We start from the raw sequence: 10,336 nt of genomic DNA, 5'->3' as shown, positions 1-10,336 counted from the left end.
GTATACCTCCTATAGAATATTTATTATCAAATTATTTATTGATCGAAAAACTGGTAAAAAAGCTGGCAGCCGCCAAACGTAAAGGTGAATTGCTACAAATGATCTATGAGTCTCATCTACAAATAGCAAAGTAACGATGTGATTGCAACAAAAGGGATTGAAAAACACCTTTAGTCGATATTCAGTAGAGTCCGCTATGCGCCCGCGCCATTATACAACACCACCTTCAAAAGCATAATTATTGATCAGTCAGAAATATGCTTTCGGGAAATACCATCGTGAGCTATTTTGGAGATCCTCACATAAATATTATAGTAAATTTACATATAGCTTAGTCTAGGTAAAGATAGAAGAAGGTAGAGACTGTAGCCTTCCATTTACTACTATCCTGACACATAATATATGTCTAAACATATTATGTTTCGTCTCACCAACACGCATTATTGCTTTCACACACGCTCCTCGGTTAAGAGTAGGTATGTACTCTTGTGTCCTTCTTTGGGATATCGTTAAGTAAGTTCGCCTCATTCGGCCCTTACCGACTTGCTCGCTCACGATCGCCTTATAAATCTCCTTCGTCAATTTTCTTTAATTCAGGCTGACCACCAGAGCATCCCCATCTCTATTTTGTCACTACGCCTTCTTTACGACTGAATGCGTCTTGTCACACTCTTCTGTAATTAATAGTGAACAGAAAAGATACAGATCCCCCTGTTTTAAAACCTGTTGTGCCCCTGGCTTGTTTTTTCGTTAAGTGCCCTTTCCGGCAGCTGAACGGCACAAAGCAGCATCGATCGTCTGTAAAAACACATTTTAACTATTGCTCGTTACAACAATAGTAAACAGAGGTGCGTACGGACTGCGTACGTGTCGGCGGCGCAGCGGCAGCGGACGCTGCGCACACGCATTTAAATAGCACAGGAAGTGTTTACTGCTTCCAACGGGGCCACAGTTGTTATTTTTTCTTGTTTTCCCCTTCAACCTAAGTTTAAATTTAGCCATGCTCACAACTATAACGCAAAAACTGGTGTAAACACCTTAGGTGCAAAAAATATACGTAAATTGACAAAGGTTATTATTACAAGTATTGTAGTTAAACGCACAAAAACGGTACATAGTATTTATGTCACTTAACATTTATCGAATATCATTTATTGTAAAAGAAAGAAAATGTAAGAGCATCTTTTCAATATTTCAAAACTGATATCGGTATTTTTAAAATTATTTAAAATACGTTGTAATACGAATGATGTTGATTTTTTGGAAACTTGATTTCATACATTTTAGGAAAATTCACGATCTCATTACTACTAATTCTACAAAACTCAAATATTCAAATGCTGTTAACGAAAAAGAGAGATTTACAAAATCATACAAACAAAACATCGGTGAGAAAAAATGTGTAAACATCGAAAACAAAACCATAATGAAAAACCCCATAAACAAGCCAAGCCAAGCAGTTGGCATTACCTGTGCCTCTAACACGCGCTTGCAGTGACAGCGGCCGGCGGCGACCGCATGAACTATTGGGAAATTTCGTTTGGCAACTTGAACAGTGCCCCTAGCGGTCACAAGAAGAAGTACACAAGCATTTACCCGATCGTCGCTAGCGACTGTCGCTGTTAAATCATGGTAGAGGCGCTCGCACCTTAAAAATTACTTTGCCTGTTCCACGTGTAGTACTCGTACGTAGTAGGTACCCAAGAAATATAAATTGTATTTTGTTTTTTGCTCTAGTAGGTATTCCGATATAGCGAGAGTTGTTTTTGCGAAGCGCCAATTCTGCATCGCTCGATAAAGAACCGAGCTGCGCTTGCGTCATCGCAGAACCAGTTTCGAGGCTATTTATTAGATACGCTGATTTGATATACATAATATACAGATAGCATGAGGAGAACTTGCTCAAACGCTCTTGTATAGTTCAACGATACAACATTGAACTTGGACATTGGGACACAATTAGAAGGAAACGAAACTGCCAAATATGCGCATATTGAAATTACGTTAAGCGTTGCTTTATTCAAAACTGAGTTGTTTATGGAGGTATACTTGAGGTTCAATATAGATTGATCGATAAAAAAAAGAAGGCACAAACAAAACTCACGTGTTGTAAAAATTGATATTAAAAATAGCACTATCATAAAATAAAAAGTAAACAGCCATTACAGTGTTATTTCTTGTGACATTTACGACTTTCCTCCGCCATTATATCCACTATCTCGTATACAATAGTTTCAAGTACTTGTTTTTACAAGAAGCCGTAAAAGTGAGTTAGGTTGAATAGTTTTATTGGACAATCTTTTTTTTGATGAACTAATCAAAGTATAACTAAACGGTGGATGTAAACATCGCTATTAACTAGCTTGTGGGAAAACTTTCGTATATACAAATACGATTAGTCAGAGACATGCTGAGACCCCAACCCGCGTCGGACCAGCTTGATGGAGTGTGGACTAAACTGTTCCTGCAGAGGAGCCCCGTGCCAAGCAGCCGGACGTATAAAGGTTGATATTGACAATTATCGCGCGCGTACATTATTAAAGGTTTGTACCACAAAAGCACGTGATTAACAAATGAACGGTATCAAATTGATTTACCATATGAATACTTCCTCTATACGATTAACTCTATTTATTAAAGGAAAAATTTTAAACGTATCTAGATATAAACGTGGAAAACAAAAACAAACTGCTATTGCGATAATTCGAGGCCATACGTTATCTACCACAAGCCCCGTGTTAGTAAATTGTAGGAAAATATGACTTAACGCGATTGTAACAATGGTTACTGGGAGTGAACGATAGCGTTGTGTAGTGTAATTGTCGATACTTACATCGCCTGAAAGTTGCGTAAGGGCTATATTTAGCGGCGACGCCGCGTCTGCCAGCGCGCTCGCCTGCGAGTTGATCTCATGCCAGCTACTTGACGTTTGCACCTCCCACTTCTAGGTTTATTGCTTCACGTATTGTTATGGGTACCTATATATGTGTTCTTGTAACGAGTGACATGTGTTCATAGCTAACGATGCAAATAAAGAGTAATTTCGTTTAATTTCACGCTTCAAAGACGACTTTGAGATGTTTGAGTTGGCCGTAACTATGTACAGCTTTGTGGAGTAGTTCGACGAACAGTCAGTTGTTTGGTATTATGCTCCTGTTTTGTGAGATTAAACTGTGGGATATGATTTAAAACGTATAGAAACATGTACGTGTCTCATGTTTGTTAATACGCAATCGAACCATTAGAAATGTGTAGAATACAGAAGAATGAAAGGCGAAGTCAGCAGACTTATTGTTCATAAAATAATCCGAACTCCGGTATAGTTGTATGGTAATAACGGTAGTACGAAATGGCGTGACTCTGACGGGGAACTGCTGAACTAAACTATGTGATAAGACAGTGTTGCGACGTGGAAGCATATGTAATGACAAAGATAAAGAAAGAAAAGGGCGTTAAAGATGGTTCGGACACGTATAGAGGATGAATGAAAGGAGATTGACGAAACAGATTCATGGTGTGAGCTGAGCGAGCAAGTTGGTAAGGACCGACTAAGGTGATCTTACCAAGACCGAATTGAGGACGTTTGAAAGGCTGTATGAAATCTGTAAAAAAGCTGTATGTATCTTTCGCCTTATCAACAAGGCGAAAGATTTTTTTGCACATATTCATATGCCCGCAGTAAGGAAACCCTTTGTCGCGGGTGCCATGGACACACACAGACAACCACGTTATATCCAAACTTACGAGAGAAATAAATGTAGGCCACACAAATATTTCTTCTGGTTTCATAATCGAACCCGGTATCTCTGCGTGGTGACTAGCATTATGACCGTTCAGCCACAGAGGCAATTTAAAAATATGTGCATCAGGATTGTGATAAATTGAAGGCTGTGGCCTCTGCCTACCTCGCTGGGGAACGGGCGTGAAGTGTATGTGTACAAAATAGTGAATTTCCATTGGGTTGCATTCGATTTACGCGTCAAAGAATTCTTGGTAAGTATTTAACATTCATGATTTAAGGCAGATTACTTAGCATGTGAACTCAGAAGTTCGTCAAGTTTGACACAGAGTACAAAATCTTGACTGTACAAAAGCCTAAAACATGAGAGTTACCAACATGTTTGTAAACCGCCATTTTTATCTCTTGTAACTTTGCCAGAAGTCAATTGTCACGACATTTCTTTGAAAACAGAAACCCAACTATCATCGAACAGAGGAATGACGTAAGTAGAATGTTATCAACCGTAAGCTGAATTCAGGTAAATAATTTTCCAGAATCGAGATGATACTAAAGTTCTTATCTAAAGTCGCGTAAGTATTCCAAATACAACATGAAAAAGCGGATATCATGCGAAAATATTCACGAATAAAAAGACAACAAACCGAAAGGAAATGTTCACTTGCACATTATCAAACGAATGCCATAATATTTTTGATAAGTAGCCGACATTGGAAGAATGACGTGCCTGCATGATTATCAAGGTCAGCGGACGACGAAAACAACAGCTGTTGCCGTGCGCGAAATGCTGACGACTGCAATTTGAAGAAGCCAAGCCTTGGGTTTATGTCTTCATTTTCAAAGGAGGCTGATAAGCCTTTGAAATTTCACACAGCAATCCCTGTTACCGAAAAGTTGACTACCATTAACAATGTAGCATGAAACCAGCTTCGCAATAAACAAAATCGTTGGCAAGTTTGCAACGATAGCAATTAATATACAAATAGCTGATTGCTGCAAAAAATATATAACTACTCTTGTACCACCACCGCGACACCGCCGCACCGCCCCTACCCGCCCCGCCGATGCCGCTGTCGGTGACGCGGAGTGGCGTGATACACTGCGATTTGCTCTAATGCACTACACTACCGCTACCACCGTAAAAGGAAACTAAGTATAAGCTTCCCAAGTACACCGTACATAACTCAACTTAAAACACTGATAAAATAACTCGAGGAACAAAAGCATCCATGAACAATAATTATGTAAATGACTCTTCTAATGCACCCGCTAGAAGTGCAATCGACAAGAAGCCATACATTTCTCGCTAAAGACAGTACAGCATGAACTAGTAACAGCAACCGTTGTACATTGCTTGCTGTGCTTTGATAATGTCATGAAAACGTACAAGATAAAGAAGTAATGGATTTTATAGATAGTGATAATATGCTTCGAACACGAAACGTTAGTAGCAGGTGGGTTCATAATCGTGCGGGTTGGCACGTATGCAGCGCTAAATACCTTGATGGGTGGTGGCAAGAAGTTAAGGAAAATATGCAGTGGCGTGATGTGAACCATTATGCAGAAACGTTGACGGATCACAAGCTAATGTCTATCATTTACGAGGCATCGGTTGTCGCTATCTGCGGTTTTTACCTCTTCAATAATGTACCATATTGTTGCTTTATAAATTGACTATGTCGATTATCAATAATCTACATTTTTGTTTAAATATCTGTTAATTATGTTAAAATATGTGCTGAAGCCAATTTTTAGTTCCAGCGATTTTATCCTTTCAGCAGAATTATGACGCTGTTATGTTATGATAATCTGTTACGTGAAATACAGAACATTATATCTTAAAAGCTGCATAAGTAGTAGATACAAACTAGAAAATAGAAAACCTATACAACAATAAACATTCATGATAGAAATAATTAAACTTAAATAAATTTGTGTTAATGGAATTGTAACAGGCGAAGTAGCAAATATGGAATAGGAATAAAATCACCGTTTTAATGCAAGTAAGTAAACATTGGTTGTTGTACAAATACAATATTGCTTTTGAATCTTCGGCTTCTTCATAATCTACAATAATATATAATCTAGTATAATTTTAGTTACAATGAGAGGGTTCATGTTATGGATACATTCGTGTTTACAGGCTATTTACAAAGCCCAACTTTATACGACCCTGAAAGATAATTTAACTAAGTACAATACAATACAATTTAGTGAACATAATAGAAATAGAGAAAAAATTGAAATTCTATTTACATCATTGAATATTTTCCAAGACCGTATTTTATGATGCGTTCAAAACGATACTGCCACTAAACAAAAGTCTCGCTTTTTTTTCAAATTTAAACTTATTTTCATAAACTTTAAATGCCTTTTTCCAAAAGCTGAATTTTTCGTTTAGTGACGATATTAATTTCAACGTGTCTGTACAAATGAAATATGTTGAAGATCTACAATTCGACGGCCCCTCGGAATAATCGTGTAAAAGCTTATCTATTTTTTTTATATTTTTGATATTTCCGCTCAAAATACACCTCATAATTTCTTTCAGATTTATTTTCCAATTAATTTTATAGTGAATCGGTACTCCAATGTTTATTCTACGGAAAATAAAATCAACAATCCTTCACGAATGCCTATTGCTAGTATGTATTTTGCACACTACGTATAACCTATATTCTTGCATGTTTATAACTAACCAGCTTCGTAATATTGTTCGTGAGAATCTTTAAAATTGTAATGCATTTTTGCGCTTTTAAAATGTATGACTAATTACTAGAATAACCATGTAATTATACAATATTCGCATAGACAAATTTTAATGTCCAATAAAACAGAGTAATATTATGTTACATTTTAAAGTAAATATATATGACTTTTCCCACGAATAATAGAGCAAACACTACAAGCGAACAGCCGCCTATGTAACTTTCACAAGAATACAAATTTAAAAGGATTTGTATTCATTTCTGATAAACTATTAATATTTTCGTACTTCATATTTTAATCATGGATATAATGTTTTTTAACTTTAATTTGGTCATACATTGTATTTAAGTATATCCAATCACCACTGAGTGATACTATTTTTTAAGTTTTTAATCGCTCCTGTACAGTTGCAGTTTTTCCTTTACACGTTTATTCGGTGGGACCGTTGAATTATATTAATAATCCTTAATTTTTTTGTCCAACTGTATCTTTTCTGAGAAGACTACCTTTACAGACATTAAGCTTGAAATGTCCCACGATGTATGCACGTAAACTTCAAACCAAAACTTTGGTGTTTCGGTTTAAAATTAATTTTAAATTAAACACCAAGTTATCGTAATAGTCTTTCGAAAATTCCCTTTGACCGTAGAAATACTCTTGTCCCGATTTTAAGTAGGAAGTTCGATTGTTTAAATCACCGAACAAATTTTCTATCTTCATAAATTATGGCCGCGGGAGAAAATCTTTCCCCGCAGTTCCATCAATCATTTTCTCCAAGAATGCCAAAAGCAAATTATTCAGAGAAAGTTATTTCTCAGTGACATCCTGATCGCTCAATATCAAGGGATTCTCATCAATTCCAGCCAAAACCACAGCATATTGCTGATTAGAGCTATACTTCTTCATTTCCTGTTCGAACAGGATATTGTTGATCGCCTGCTTTATCATTGACTGTGTTCTATCGTCGTGTTTTCTCAATGAATCGGCAATGTATTTCGCGAAACTATCACATTCATCCATTTTCCTGGTCATTTCTGACCTTCTTAACAACTTAACCGCCTCCGCTAGTCTACTATCCAGAACGTTGCTGACAAAACTACTAGAACTAGAGCTGTGATGTTCTTTGACGACTCTTCTTTTTAAAGGCCTAGTAATTCGGGGTTTGTGGGTTTTAGCGGGAGCTCTGGCCCTTTGTTTATAATGTACGTGGATAGGTTCTTGCTTGATGAGGACTTCCTGAACAGAGTTGAGGTCTTCATCGTTGCTATTGTTCTCCATGAGGTCATGTTCGTTGTCTTCGTCGTTGTCCGAGGAGGACGGTGGAGCACGTTCTTTGACGGGCGGACGGACCTTCGGTTGAGGCTGAAAAGTAAATAGGTCTATTTAGAAAGCGGTCTAGGCATAATAAATAACAACAATATTTAGCCTATATATACATATAGTCCCACCGCTGGGCACAGGCCTCCTTTCACAATAAGAGAGCCAGGGCTGCAGGTTCCCACGCGGGCACAATGGGGATTGACAACTTCACACACATCATTAACTTACTTCGCAGACGTGTGTGCTGCGTTTCCTCACGATGTTTTCCTTCAAAGAAAATCTTATAGTAAAATTCAAATTAAGTTTTGCACATAAATTCCGAACAACTCACGAGGTGCAAGCCCGGATTTGAACCGACGACCCTCTACTTAACAGAAAGGACGTCACACCATCAGATTTGACGTTTGCGGTTTAGGCAGAGGAAATTTTTTTGCACAATTTCACGTATCTCTCCAATCAATAATTATATCATGTTAAACAATAACTTAATAACCTACAGCGAATTAATACAAGGCGCAATTAAATTAACTTGGCTCGAATAATACATTTTCCTGTCGTAATCATTTGACCTAATAAAATGAAATTAATAACCGCAAACAACCATAATAAAATTTATTTCAATAGCTACATCATTGCTTTTGACTTACGGTATTTCAGTAAGATTAATATCTGAGGAAACTTTGCTTGCGACGACGGTCGTCGGTCGTCTAAGGCGCCGCGCAAACGCGTGTCTTGCGTTGGATACAAGCACGAAAGAAAGAAACGAATATTCCATTTCCATACAATTGATGTGAAATCGACACAATCGCCGGTTGCGGCAACCGCAAATGTATGACAATAGAATATTCGTTTCTAGTTGCCGGTTGCTTGTATCCAACACTAGACACGTTTGCGCTGCGCCTAAAGTTCCATATTCATACCCAACGCCTAGACGAGCCTAATATACCATATGGATGGAAGTAAAGGTATCTGCGAAAACCCATTCATCGTGTTTCTATGTGAGAAATCGATTGTTATTAACTGCATTTAAGTTTGTGGCGTAGGAATTATTTATAGTTTGTTATTCCGCTTTGCATTTCCTGTTTTTAAGCTTCCTTTGAGCGTTATGCGAATTGTTGTGGATGTTAGGATGTAAGTTGCGCAGCTGCTGCCGAACGGCTAATCAGGAAACGAGTTGTTGGATTATAGGCACCTACTTCACATATGTTATGTAATGGGTGTAGGTATTTGATTCACAACGAATAAAATATAATATCATTGTGAATAAGCTGACACCGAATTGAATGTAAATGAGAAGCAATTACCGAAATGTAAACAACAGCCTCTCCACTGTCATTCCCGATATGCGAGGGTAAGAAACTCATGTACGGATACAGGAACCACGTGGATCGCCCGCCGGCGCGAACCTTCGCCTTCTCGCGGCGGTGCGACGCGAACAACGAGTTCAGCTTCTTGCGCAAGTCCGCAATGTCGCAGTCGAACATCCGCGCCAGCTCCGACCACGTCTCGTACTTCAATGTTTGAACTCTGTACATCTCGTGGGTCGTGTCCCACAGTTCGGGGCGTTTCTCATATTCTTGAATGAGACGAATCGCCAATTCGTTCGTCCACTCTAGTTCACCCATTGTTTAATGTATCGATTGATTGCCAAACAAAAATAGAACACCAAACAAAGGACAAAAGGAATTCTTAATCAGAAATTAGTGGCGCGAACGTGAATTCGGTACGTGTTCGCTGTTGCGCGGCGCGAATCGACTGAGGGAGGGGGGCGGTCGATGTTAGATTCAAGCCCGCTCGGGTGGGTTCGCGCTCGCTCGGTCGCGCCCGCGTCTCGTTCGCGGCGAGCGGCGATGGCCGGCCGGCGGCGTCGAGTTGCACGTTATTGTTCCGACCTTGACTTGGATTGCTCGAGTGCAGTCGACGTTACTTGATTGTTGTTTATTACTATAGGTACGTCTTAAGCATAACGAATTCATAAGAGAAGTAAAAAACGATACATCTAAGTACTTAATTATAATTTTCATCCCGGTATAATACCTGCTTACATTTTAATAGGTAGATATCGCAATGCCTTACCTATTTGACAAGCCCAATTGTCACCATCAGTAAGTAAGTTCATATCACCTATGAAGTATTTTAAGTCTAAACCTACCTAATTGATGGCTCTTACAAACCTAAACGCGGAATAAAATATCCTCTTTGCAACAATATTATTGTTCGTAAACAAAATTATTATTTTACCCGAAACAATTAGTGGTTTAGCGACAAAGAGCTGCTGGCACTGCTATAAATAAACTCATCATATAGTTAGACCCCTTTGTAACTATCAATACCCGTTTACTTGAAGCTCAACTTAGACTGGCCATTCGTTTGAGGTATGACCAGTTTAGAACGACCTAAAAGGTTTAGTTATGAACATTGAAATGAATGTCTCCAGAAAATGGTTATTCGTGGTTTAGAGAGCCTACGCGGATCAATATATCTTGACCTTCTGCGTCCTCTTCTTTTGAACGCATGTGAAGAGTGTTTCCCAACATCTGGGGCTCATGTTGAATGGTCCCCTCCGCC

The 10,336-nt window shown here is 38.5% G+C and overlaps 1 protein-coding gene across 1 annotated transcript; it reads right to left on the bottom strand.

Moving 5' to 3' along the window:
- Positions 1-7,110: 7,110 nt before the first annotated feature.
- On the bottom strand, positions 7,111-9,534 carry LOC113231456. Its single transcript, XM_026465782.1, has 2 exons — positions 9,073-9,534; positions 7,111-7,810 (listed from the first exon to the last, which is right to left on the bottom strand). Exons 1-2 carry the CDS (start codon positions 9,391-9,393, stop codon positions 7,256-7,258), a joined length of 876 nt encoding a protein of 291 aa, XP_026321567.1. The 5' UTR covers positions 9,394-9,534; the 3' UTR covers positions 7,111-7,255.
- Positions 9,535-10,336: the final 802 nt, after the last annotated feature.

Source organism: Hyposmocoma kahamanoa, unplaced genomic scaffold (assembly GCF_003589595.1).
Source record: "Hyposmocoma kahamanoa isolate Upper Pololo Valley unplaced genomic scaffold, ASM358959v1 65, whole genome shotgun sequence".
Classification (NCBI taxonomy): Eukaryota; Metazoa; Arthropoda; class Insecta; order Lepidoptera; family Cosmopterigidae; genus Hyposmocoma; species Hyposmocoma kahamanoa.
The sequence above is the reverse complement of the archived record's forward strand: the minus strand, read 5'-3'. Positions and strand labels throughout refer to the sequence as shown.

Bases quoted from the DNA above. Each gene is read 5' to 3' on its own strand.
- LOC113231456 (XM_026465782.1), bottom strand. From the start codon at position 9,393: ATGGGTGAACTAGAGTGGACGAACGAATTGGCGATTCGTCTCATTCAA. The intron at 7,811-9,072 runs GTAATTGCTTCT...TTTACTTTTCAG, and splicing joins AGGCTGTTGTTTACATTTCG to CCTCAACCGAAGGTCCGTCC.